The 11,912-nt window shown below is 41.7% G+C and overlaps 1 protein-coding gene across 2 annotated transcripts in view; it reads right to left on the bottom strand.

Moving 5' to 3' along the window:
- Window positions 1-1,781: 1,781 nt before the first annotated feature.
- Window positions 1,782-11,912, bottom strand: part of FGF9 (fibroblast growth factor 9) — a gene marked incomplete at its 5' end in the record, with an annotated part of 57,508 nt that continues 47,377 nt past the window's right edge. For both annotated transcript variants that reach the window (XM_082776631.1, XM_082776632.1), the window contains one exon: window positions 1,782-3,735. In XM_082776631.1, the coding sequence (XP_082632757.1) occupies window positions 3,490-3,735 (246 nt within the window). In that variant the 3' untranslated portion in view covers window positions 1,782-3,489. The remainder of the gene's footprint in view (window positions 3,736-11,912) is intronic.

Below are 11,912 nucleotides of genomic sequence, written 5' to 3'. Positions count from 1 at the left end.
CTTTTTGCCCATGCTGCTTGCACAGTAGTTGACACATCCATTTCAGGTGAGATGCTATAATCCAATTCCTGACAAAAATCTTTCCCCTCTTCCTTCCAACTTAGCAAAAAAATGAAATAACATTTTCATGGTCTTGGTTATCCTGGAATTTTCTCATACCCTTTGTAGGAATACAAATAGGATGTCTTTTTGCAATCCCATTCTTACACATATGCACAGTTGTGAGAAAATGCTCTGAAGGCACATCAAGCAAATAATACCAATTTTTAAAATTCTATAGCGATGTATTTATAGAAATTACAGAATTCTGTATGCATTTTACACTCCATTACAGAGTATCAGGTAAATAACACCAATTGATCTTTTCCACCCCTTCGATTTCTCTTCAAGTGAATTATAGTGCTCAGAAGAGATGCCAAATCAACAGCACAAGGAAAAGAAGGCTCCTGTATGTGCACGGCCAAGGGGCAGCGGCAGTGCAAGCCTGGCTTTGCCAGCTCAGCTGTCTTCAGCCCTGCTTCAGGGCCACTCAAGGAGCCGGAAGGTATCTGTACCCCTCCAGCCCTTGGCACAGTAGCCAAGCAGCACCCAGGGTGTGTAGGTTGTGCCCATCCTCCACCAAATAAATAATAAATAACTCATTTTATACAAGTGACCGAACAAAATCTGTTGTTCGCTACTTGAGCCAGGCTGGATTTGGCCCAGTGAGGCTCCAGTGAGTGGTGAACTGCCAGCTCCTGGACCATCCAGTCTCACAATAATGCCTATGTTAAATTACATGTTTCTATATTTACAGAAAGTCACTATTTACACACCATTATGGGTTATTAGAGTAAATTGGTTACAGTTTATTTATATGGACTGCCATAAACTCATAACATTTTTCTTGGTTTTAATCCTTTCTTTAGAAAAGTACAAAAAAAAATAAATAAAACATGTTAACGAGTAGTAATGATTTGCCTATGTCTAAAAATCCAAATCAATTTAACATTAAGACTCAAACCATGGCCTAGTATCCTGGCCTCGACTCCTAGTATTTTTAACCTTTGCTATTCATTTCCCAGCACATGCAAGATTTTCTGGAAAAACAGAGTTGCAGCTTTCCTTCCCCCCCTCCTCACAGTACAATTGTTCTGTTTAACACTGAGCCCAGCACTTCCCAGGAGCTTGCTCACCTGTTCTAGGTCCAGCAAGTCTTTGTGCCTCATCGTCCAGCGATTCAGCACCTGGTTAACCTGCGGCACATCTACATGCAGGTTATGAAGGGTTACAAACCAACCCCCGGGCTGCAGGTTGGGCTCAGATTCCTTGGCAATAGCAGTCCCTAGGCAAGTCAGTGTCTGACTGCATCTTACAAATCTGCTAACTGAATTTACACGTCTTTATCATTCAAAACCAGTTATAACAAAATGCCATGTTTTATTGCAGGTGTCTCCTGGTCGAGGTGTGGCCTCTTCTCCCGTAAAGCACAGGAAGGTCCCACTCATTCAGGACACCAAGCCATGGGTTATTCCAGAACAGATTCACGTTTCAAATAATATCTGTTTATATCACACGGACAGGTGTGCATTAGAGCAAAAACAAATCAGGATTATATAATTACGAATAGGCTACAATTCCGGCTATGCCAAAGTACATTTCCACCCAGCCTCGATGCCTCTGATGGCAGCATCGTGAGCCCTGCAGGCTCCATGGCAAAAGCTATGCTCTTTTTAATGGCAACAAGTTCAAGCCGTAAGGGATGCAACAGCTACAAAATGCATTTATTATATGGGGTTTACATGATTTTTCTCTCTTTTTTTTTTTTTTCTCCTTCAGGATACTGGGGGAAAAATGACTTCTATGTGTTAATTCCCAAATGGTAATTGCTCATTGACATTTTTGTGTGCTTAACATAAAATGCTACAATTCCTTAAATGTTACATACTGTCATTTCACTTACAGGTCATGAATATTTGAACATACTTTAGGAAGAAGGGAAAAAATAAAAACAAGTCTAATACTTTCCCCCCATAGTCATTATTGATAGAGATTTATTAGTTTCATTTTGCAAGTTTTACTTTAGGAAGGGTGCTAATATCATGTATTATGACAGTCACACTGAAAGCAATTTTCCATAAAAGATGTTACAATGACCCCTATGGAACTTGTATAATTTCATAGTAGATAGTCAAGTGCACAAATAAACATGTTTACAAGAGTGATCCTGTTAGCCTGGTTCTTGCCCTCTGAAACCTTTATGTGCTATTTGTGGAATCTTAAAATTAGTACAATTGTTGATATTACTTATGTTGTTTCTGGCATTTTGCTTTAGGAAGAAAAAAAAAAAAGCAAAAAAAAAAAAAAAAAAAAAAAGCATATTTATCATTTAGCTTTGGTATAATCTGCAATAGGTTTTAACAAGTAGAATATATTCCAACCCCTATATTTTCCACAGCCGTGAAGTTTACAATGATGTAATAAGTCACTTTATCAGAGAGGAAATATTACAGACACAGAAAAAAAGTTGAAGACCCAGTTTTCTTTTTAATCCTCTGGGGGTAAGCTATGAAACAAGCAGTCAGAAGAGTGAGTACTCAGTGTCATGAGTGGTGTGCATACTTTTACAATAATACGGGCACAAAAGAGATTGTCGCCTTTAGTACATGAGGGTCACTAGAATTTATTATTATTACCTTTTTATTGTTGTTTTTTTTTTTCTTTTTATCCATGCACCTTTATATTTACTTGCATGAATTTACCACAGGTTCATAGTGGCCTTTGCCGTTTTAATGCTTACAGAGCCTAAAGCTTCCAAAATGCCTATCTGGCCTGTACATATTTCATTAAAAATAAACTCTATATAATAAATAAATATATAAAATAAATAAAATGTTGCCTTTGGAATTTCTATAAATAAATTTAACTTTTTATTTTTTATTTTTTTTTACTAAGAGGTCTTTGCTTTAAACTCAGCAGGGTGAGACCCAGCGAGCGATTAACTGAAAAGTCTCTTGTCTAAGTAAGACTGCACCCTCCATGCCTTTTGTAAATGCAGCGTACACTTGAGCAGGCCACCAGCCAAAAATCCCGATGAATCAAAGTATGGCAGCTATGCTGATATATGACGAAGTACAACTGATCAAAAATTTAAAAGCGTGTCCATTCCCCAGCATGCATCAGGCCGTTCTCCTCCTCCCTCGGCTCCCCTCTCTCTCACTCCCATTCACGCTCTCGCGTCCTCTCGCGCTCGCTCTCACTCACTCTCTCGCGCTCCCCCTCTCGTACTAAATCAAGCGAGTGGGCATAGGCTCTCCTCCAGGAGGACAAACCTTTAAGTGCAGAACAAAATCAGCATGTTCCATCCAAGCCTCCATCATACATTATGCATGCGACAAAGTTTGGCAACAGTGGAGCTGATGTGATGACACAGCTAATCAATAAGAACCCACCGCATGAAACCTTTATAGTGGTTACTTTTTAAGGGCTCAAGTGAAGGAATTGTCTTTGTCAACTTTGGCTTAAAATATCCTTATATAGTTCAGGTACTTTCTCAGGGTCCACTGGTCTAGGTAAAAAATGTGTAAATTTTTGATGCCGTTTAGTCCTAGTCCCTTCTCTTGGAGTCCCATCTTTATTTAACGCAACGTAGTATCGTCTTCCAGTGTCCACGTGTTTATATAGATTTGATGAATATGTGTTATACCAGTTTTCTTCAAACTGCTCTCTGAATACACACTCCTGGGTTAATTTTTCCTATGAAAAGAAAAGAAAAAGTGGTAAGGAGCTAGCCACAAAAATAATCTTTTTTTAAAAGAATTGATAATTTCACTGCTCAAAAACAGTACCTCAATGCTCAACTCACAGAATGAACCTTTGCAATATTCCCAATTTTAAATAAATAAAGCCATATTGCTGGGTATTTCATAAAGCATTCACAAGGGTGGATAACCATACGTGAAGCAAAAATGGTTCTCCAAAAGCTTTGTTGTCAAAATCAAGACAGCACTAACAAACATGAAAGCAGGTATTTTAACTTCTGATCATTTCCAAGCAGCTCACAAGACATTACTGGACTTTTCAAAGCAATTTCTTGAATCATGAGTGCAAGTACTTGAACAAACAGGCATTACAAAAGGGAACCACCACTTTTTTGCAGGGTGGTAACATCTTTAGGGTCTTAAAATCTCTATATCCTTTCATTACAAGGAATACTTAATGCATCTCATTCATTACAAAGGATAGATTTTAATACCCATGATTTGGTTTATTATTTCTGCTGCAGAACCACAACCCACAGGAGCCTCAAACAGGAGCACAAGCCCCAGGTGCTGAGATGATCAAGTTAGGTGAGGAAAAGCCCTCCAGGGTTTACGAGGGTTGTCCTTGTGTGTGTCCTCTCCTACAGAAGACACCTACTGAAGGCATCAACCATTTCATTGGCTCCTGAGCCATAGACTCCCACTCTTTCCAGTTCACCCCCTCACTGAGCCTGCACATCCAGCCTTTTGGTCTAAATGAACAGGGTTGGCTTAAAAAGCAGTCACCTGATAACCTGATTCATTTTGAATGAATTGGGCAATGCTCACACCGAGCAGGAAGACTGGGGAAAAAAAGTGTTAGCCTCTAGCATGGGAAAGCTGATGGAAAGATGGGAAGAATAAGCCTGCAAATAGTCTTATCAGGTTGCATAATATATATATATAATATATATGCTGATAATTTAATATTTTTATGTAACTAGCATTGTCACTCAAATAGCACTCATATCTACTAAATCCAGCTCCCAGTCGAGGATCATCTCCTTATTAATACAAAACTCCACACCACACAGAATTTTGTGCATGTGTCTTAACAGAAATTAAAACAGTCCTTCTAGGTAGATACACAGAGAAAGGAAAACAGAGATCAAGGCCCAGGTGCAACAAAGCTTTTATGGCACCTACACCCACAACCTGAGCACAACCAAGGAGCCACAGCTCAAACTCCAGTTCCTCTGAGGAAACCACCATCCATGGTTTACCCCAGGAGCTTCACAAAACTTACCATCGCCTAATCTTGCAACTCAACCTGGAGCTGAAAGTATTTTGGGGATCACCTCTGCAGCTCAGGACTCATAGCTCTCAACTTTTTCCCAAAGCAACCTGCTTTGGCACAGAGATTTTCTGCTGTTTCAAGACATGATCAGAAATGCTTTCTCCTTAACAGTGCCAAGACACCTCAGCTTGCACCGCATGCCCAGTGGGTTTGCTCCACTGGCGTGAAGCAGGTCCAGTGGGAGGAACACCCACTGACCATGAGAGCCCCTGGTACCACAGTGCCACATCCTTGGGGTGACAAACCACCTTGCTGGCTGCATGGCAAGCATGATGATCCCTGGGAGGGGTCTGCACCCCACTGGGGCTGGGGTCCTGTTTAGGCCCCTATAGACCTCATAGGAGTCACCCAGGAACTGTCCCAGATGGGGAGAGCAAACAGCTGGAGCTCCCCCTACTAGTCAAGGACTGGGTTGCAAAGTCAGGGCCCTTCTCAGTGCCTAAATATTTGGGATTGAGGTTTGTTTGTTTTCTTTTCTTAAACTTAAGCTGTGACAACTCTGATAGGCTAGAAAGGCAGCAAGCAAGCAGTTCCTGATTCTATCTGATGGGTGTTGGGAATCTCGTCACTCCTCAGGAAGGAGAAATCTCCTCCAGGGCTGGGTGTGGGGACGTTGAACACTTGCATATTCACTACGGCAGCGGCTCTGCATGGATACAGGTGGCTGTGGCCGAAGAGAAGATGGCAGCCCCATTCCTCCCAGCATCTCCAGCTGTTCCACCAGCAGATGTCCCTCCCTGCAGGCTCAGCCGAGCAGAGTGCACCAAAATGTGAGCAGGTCCGCAGAGCTGCTGCATACAATCATTTATGTCACATTCTGACTATGACACTTTTACTGCGTGAGGTAGGGAGGTTGTGGAGTCTCCGTCCTTGGAGATTTTCAGCCATGGTTCTGGAGAAGCTGCTGTAGGTGTCCCTGCTTGAGCAAGGGTTGGAACAGATGGCCTCCAGAGGTGCCTTCCCATCTCAGCCCCTCTGTGATACTGTAAAGTAGCTCAAAGCCAGTAACACCCCATGCTGTTTATAGAAGGAAAAGAAAAACATATCTGTTTACATTAATTCCTCATCTGTGGGCCAAATCCTGCAATCAGCTATTGATAATTGCCTCTGTATGCTTTGACAGCTAGAAACAGCAGCAGTAATGAATACCACCAGACATCTGCAGCAGCTGAAAGTTAGGCACATTGCAGTAGCTCCTTGCACAGCCTCAAAGTATTAAAAAAAATATTCAGCTGCTATAAAGATCATCTTTAAGTACAGCTCCCATTAATATTTTATTTTCCATGATGTTTAAAATCACTTTGTTTGCTTTAATGCAAAAGCAGATGCTAAGAGATGTTATATGCTGGGTCTATAGGTCCACCGGGGAAAGAGAAACTAATTCAAATTGTTTTCCTGCTCTCAGAAGGCAATAGGATCACATGACAAGCACTGCAGAAGCACTCCCTACTAAAAATAGCAACATTTTAGGAGGATATTTCAGTCCTGTCTTGAATTCATTAATTATTCACTTCATCTGCATTTTTTTTAGCATCATCATAAATTTCTATCTTTGCACGCACAGTACTTCCCCGTGCCCTGAAGGAGAAATTTTAAAATAGCCTCTCTTTATCTGGCAGGTTTGATCAATTATGACAGTGCTGTGGTGCACCTAGCTGGCAGACCTTGAATAAGGGCTTGCACTGTGCCGCATGCTGGCTGAGTTCAATGGATTTCAAGCTCACAAGCTGCATCTTTATTTTACAATTTCATCCTGTTTTTACTTGTCATCCTCTTACAGCTACATCTCTTTGGGCCTTTATTAAATTTCTAAGAAATTCAGGTACAGACAGTAGGGAAATACTTCAATATGAACCTCAGAGAACGATCAGGATGCAGGCTCAGATTTGTAGGTACACTAACAACCACACTTTCAGAGATGTGAAATAATTTCTTTGGAAATTCATTAAACTGTTCCCTTTTGGTACACCTAGAAATGCTGGTTGTAACAAAAGACCACTGAACAAATCTATGCCAGTGACTTTGGATCAGGCCCCAGAAATAATCTGGGGAATAAAATCCCAGCATAACCTTCATTCCCAAGCCCTGGAAACCAAACGATGATGGTTTAACTAGTAGCAAGACAGGCAGGATCTGAAAGGCACTAGCACACTCACCTGTACTAACACAACATGACTTAACACCCATTTACACTCATGCGTTGAAGACACGTGCGTTTTATTCAGGCCAAAAATGAGGATAATACTGGGGTGAGGCTTGTCCATCCCACCAACACACACCTTCCTGCCTCACCAGCTCAGGAGGGGAAACCTGCTGCAAGCATTTTACAAAGTCCCTACACACACTGTCAAAAAGCAAGATTTAGACCTTGAATTTAACAGTTTTCCATACTTCTAGAATCAACTGATTCTCTATCATTTTTCCAGTGCCAATATTTTGTTGCACCACGCTTGATGCCACCAGACGTTTGTGTTGAAGGCTGACACAAATACCAAACATACCCAAGTGGAACAGTAGTGGAAAGCAACCTGCATTCCTGTGGAAGGGGAGGCTGCCTGCCCTGAGCAAATTGTTCAATCCAGGGACCAAATAAGGAGGTGACCTGAAAATTATATAAATCAGATGTTGCACCACATAGCACATGTTTTCAGTGAGGACTCTTTAAAGAGTATTCCACTATAAAGAGATCGATCCCTATTTTACTACATTTACACACTTCACCTGTGTTTTTAAGCTTTTATTTAACTCAAAATGTTTGAATAATTGAACTGTTCAAAGATGCACAAATCAGAAGGACAAAGAAACCAAGGTGGATTTAATTCAGAAGTCTGATAACATTTGATCAGGGCAGGTAAGCCCAGAAACCCTTTCCTTTCCTTTATTCTCCAGCAGCTAACTATGGAGCAAAATAATTATATTATCTAGTTGCAAGTAGACCCTTAAAGAGCAAGATAGCAAATTAATAGAGAGTTACAGCTATCACAATGAAGGCTTTGCCAATGTCTTTAAAATAGATATCCCTGTGAAGCAGCTAACTGGAAATAAGTGAAAATGGGAAAAACACTGCCCAAAGGATGGTTTCATGACTTTAAAGGGTGGTAAGACATTAGTGCTGCTTCATAAAATGAAAGCACTGAACAGGGCCCTGTATAAAATTCATCAATCTTATTTTCTTTAAAAAATAACCTAGCAGAGCTAAAACTACATGTATTTTGTAACTTGACAAAAGGAAACCTCTTCTGACCATCATGCCTTTTACCACAGCAAAGAGGTTTCATGTTTAGCCAAGTACTCTATACCACATATAGTTTTACTTTATGTAAATGACTACACTGATTCAATATAGACACCTCACAAGAAAATGCCTAGTCCAGAATTCCAAACAACTATTAAAGAGAAGTGTATCTGATGCAGTCAGCACTTCCGACATATCTGCTGCATGTTATCACTGTGTTAAACCACCCTGTCTTAATAAAATCACGTTTAAACATATTGCCTCCTAAATAAGTTCATGCAAATCCCTTATTATGGCTATATGACATTAATAAAAACTGCATATGTGGTGAGAAGAAGCAAGCAAAAAATCCCCTGTTGCCTCTGAAGTGGTTTTCTTTGCTCCTCTGCCTACAAACACATGCATTTTACATATGGTTGGCCCTTCCCACGCCATAATGCAAACAACCTCTAGAACACGCTATCTTCAGCTAATAATTAACATTCATCCAGAGTGGTCATAAATAAAGGTGCAGTTTAGCATTTGGCCAATGCTTTGTCTGATCTCCTGTGCTAAGCTTAGAAGTCTCTGGCTGCAAGGACTATTTCCTACCACAATCAGAAGCCAAATCCCAGTGCTCAGGCAGTGCTGCTTTTCCTTCAAATTTAGCAGAGAGCAGCGCAAGGCAAGCACTGCATAGTGAACACCTGACCTAGAGACTGTCACAGAGCTTTCTCTGAATGGTTTCTTTTAGCAGTCTTTTTCAGAATGCTGTTCATTTAATATTTTGACAGAACATGAAAAAAAAAAAAAAAAAAAAAGTCTGCAAAAAGGACTAGTTGGCTTTTTTGGGTGTTTGCATCAGTGCTTCTCCATGATCCCTCAAAGACATGACTGGAAACCCTGTGGGGCCAGAAGAGAGACCTAGCAAACAGCCAGGCATCCATGCTGCCATTCTCATGCATTTTGTATTCCACAGCACTTTTTACAAGACAAGAGAAGTTAGGCAAGGCGGTCATGGCAAAACCACAGTTGGGCAATTGCATTTTCCCTTCCTGAGGTCACCTTGTACTTTGGCATAGATGGAGTGTTCCTCAGCTTCTCCTCCCAAATTTTTAATTCATTTGTATAAGGTTTTTATTATACATACACCCCCACTAAAAAAAAAAAAAAAAAAAAAAAAAAAAAAAAAAAAAGTTTTATACTGCTACCATAAAGCAGTTGTAAGAGTGCTTAAAGATGAATGTCTTTCATATAGAAAGTTTGTAAAACCTGACAGAACCTGGTCCCCTTGGAAGTTGTATTACAACAAGCAGCTACACAGACGCAGAACATGTGGTGCCTCCATATCCTGATGAAGGCAACAAAAAAGAAGAGCTTCCTGAACAAAGCAGACTTCAGCATCAATAATGAAATCTCAGGAGATGTCAGTGCAGCAGGGACTTCATCACTTCTCCCTTTTGCCCCATTGCCCCTTTTCTCCTGCTCCCATGCCCTCTGCACCATCCCGGACCTCCCCTGGATGGAGCAGACAGGGATCCAGCACTACGTTATCCCAGCACACCAGGGAGCTCTTTTGCCATGAGCTGCAGAAGCCAGAGATGCCAATTAGGCCTCCATCCATTTTCACCACTGCCAAATCCGCAGCCCTTGGTTTTCAGGGTAGCCACTCCTTGGAGGTTTGAAGTCTGCTGCAGCTGTCAGGCTTCATGCATGCCCTCCCCGGACACGGAGCCATTAGAGGAAGAGCAGCCCCACGGTGCCAGAGCTTGCATCTGCCTGCACAGGCTGCCTACCAGCAGCCACACTCCTGTCTGCAAAGATTTGCTTTAAATCTGCCCAGCCAAGCGAACTGGAGGAAGCCTTGTTGCCACCTCAACACCTGGGGTCTGCTCCCCCTTCTGCAGGAGGTCAGGACAAAATGCCAGGGAATGGCTTGAGTCCTACACGCTGTCACAGTGCCTCTCCTCTGAGAGCTGGAGAGTTTCTCTCTCTGTGCTGCAACAGCACGTCAGGAAGAAGTCAACTTCTCACAACCCAGCAAACAAGCAGGTGTGTTCCCCTCCCTCCCCGCCAGCAGGACCGGACCCATACCGTGCCATTTACTATTCACACTTCTGACCTCTATTTTATTTTTGGTTCCCCTGGCACAATCAAGAACTGCAGTCATCAATGTTATCTAAGCATCTAATTCATCACGCTTGGCTGAACCCTTCCAAGAATCAGAAAGCAAGGTGGTATGCAATCTGATACAGGGCCTGAGCCAATTTTTAAAGACGACAGCAGAAAAGTTCCCATCAGCTTAAATGGAACTTGGATCAGGCTTGCAATGATAAAAAGACAGCAAATATTTTAAGACACTAAAAGAGCCATTTCAGGCACGCTCAGATTTACTGAAAGCTGTAACCTGACCCAGCCCAGCTCCTCGCTCCACAAATTCTCTTCTATCATAAGACAACATGTATGTCAGCCCAGGTCTGCTCTCCTGCAGCTAGATGCACACTCTTTAGCCTGTGCAACTGAAATACTAGTCAAGCTTTTCACTGGGTAGAGATTTTAAATAAATCATGTTTTGTAGAACTAAGATGAAGCATAACATCAAAGGGTATCATCAGTATATTTTATTTTGCTTTGCAGTCATGGAAGCACAAAACACCAGGTTAAGGAGAGAAAGCCCTCCTTGAGCAGAAAGGGCATGACTTCTGCAGGAGCAGCTGAACTCACATCCTGCAAGACATTACAACATGGGTGATAGAAGTGCTTGATCTGCCTGAGCCTTTACACTCAGGGAGAACCCCCCAAAACCTGATTTACCCATTGTTAGAGAAGCACCTGATCCATCAGCTCAAAGGTATCATCATAAAAGCAGAACACTCAAGGCCCTTCAAAAAACACTTTGCCTGGGGGACCAAATAATTATAATGCATATGCCGTGATAAAAATTCATCCCATTAAAGTACTTCATGTTTTATTCTTTCAGAAAGACAATTTGGTCAAGGGCTGATGAACAAAAGCCTGTCTCCAGATTTTGTTACTGCTTTTATATAAAGCTCTCAGCTAGGTGCTAGTTCAGAGGACACAGACATCACTAACCACAGTGTCATTCTGGAAGGGGGGTTGATCTGGATACACTTTAAATGTCATCAAACCAATAAAGCATCCCAGGCTACTACATTTTGGAAAGATCTAGTCCTCCTCTCTGAAGTGCCATGCATCACTGGGGTCTTGGAAAACAATAAATTTGCCAATTAGGCTTTAAAAGCTGCAGTGCTTCAGTGGGCAGCACTGCAGAGGGCTGCTACTCTGAGACTTCACCCAGTGGATTTAATTGCATATTCAGTTGAAGTTGTTTTAAAATGAGGCCTTTTAATATCCCACCTTTTTTGGACACAGGGGAAGGCCAGCATTTCAAAGAGCAGCTGCTGAAGAAAGCATGTCATACTTGCACCCTTTAGACAGCAGTTCTCATAAGCTCCCTCTCCAAAGATGCCTCTTTGGACACTTCTCCCATTCCCTTTCTCAGAGGCAATCCCACCATAAAGTCAAGGGTCCAGATACACAATTTTTAGTGTTTCACTTTCTGAGTAGGACAAAAAAAAAAAAACATTCCCAGATATTTCCA

This window comes from Aythya marila, assembly GCF_965140915.1.
Source record: "Aythya marila genome assembly, chromosome: 1".
Lineage (NCBI taxonomy): Eukaryota > Metazoa > Chordata > Aves > Anseriformes > Anatidae > Aythya > Aythya marila.
Note: the sequence above shows the minus strand (reverse complement) of the source record. Positions and strands in the feature narration are given on the sequence as shown.